Genomic DNA, 792 nt, shown 5'->3' with positions numbered 1-792 from the left:
ACCACATCTAGTGGATTCAACTGGATAGGCTAACAAAAGCAATGACACTTATATCGTCGTCGCATTTCATGCGCCACTGATAGGCTGCCTGACGGCTGACGCAGACCTAAAATTCGAATGCAACGTTTTTGCATTTGAATGTGGATTTTTTTAAATTTATTTTTTATTCTACGAATATTCGAAATTCGAAATTTTTTTTTTGACAGCCCTAGCACACACCAAGAAAACTCACACTCACACAGGCTCTGTTAATGTGATTCACACATGAGTGAGATTCATTTGAGAAAAAAAAAAAGTATGATAGTTGCTTGCAATACTGTGAATATGTGAATGGAAAGGCTACCATTTACCATCTTTAAAACCCAAAGAGAAAAATTCAGTTAGAGGATGTGGTATCAGAGTCTGACTTAAATGATAACATGACATTGATTTAACAGATTTAAACTGATTTTGTTTGTAATCTGAATGGTGTTTCTCTCCACACAGGCGGAGCTTGAGGCGAAGAAAGCCAAGATGAAGGGAACTCTCATTGACAACCAGTTCAAATGAAGATTGTGTGTAAATAAGAGAGACAGAGCAAATGAATGAGTTGTCTCATGTAGCTGCTGGAGAGGGTGTATATTTGTGCAGTTGTGTGTGTATGAAAGGAGGAGGAGGGTATTGTTTTTATTTCAATTTTTGTCTTTTTTTAAGTTACAGATTTATTTAAATGTTTGAATGGTAAAAATCAATTTCATGCTATTTTTCATTCAATAAAAACAACTGAATTTCATTATGTCAGCTGTCAAAATC

General features: G+C 35.1%; 1 protein-coding gene across 1 annotated transcript in view; it reads left to right on the top strand.

The window, feature by feature from the left end:
* Window positions 1-549, top strand: part of LOC107596198 (UPF0428 protein CXorf56 homolog) — a 7,231-nt gene extending 6,682 nt beyond the window's left edge. The window contains exon 6 of the mRNA XM_016286878.1: window positions 487-549. Within this exon, the coding sequence (XP_016142364.1) occupies window positions 487-549 (63 nt within the window). The remainder of the gene's footprint in view (window positions 1-486) is intronic.
* Window positions 550-792: the final 243 nt, after the last annotated feature.

The sequence above is a fragment of the Sinocyclocheilus grahami genome, unplaced genomic scaffold (assembly GCF_001515645.1).
Source record: "Sinocyclocheilus grahami isolate Dianchi unplaced genomic scaffold, SAMN03320097.WGS_v1.1 scaffold215.1, whole genome shotgun sequence".
NCBI classification, from domain to species: Eukaryota; Metazoa; Chordata; class Actinopteri; order Cypriniformes; family Cyprinidae; genus Sinocyclocheilus; species Sinocyclocheilus grahami.
Note: the sequence above shows the minus strand (reverse complement) of the source record. Positions and strands in the feature narration are given on the sequence as shown.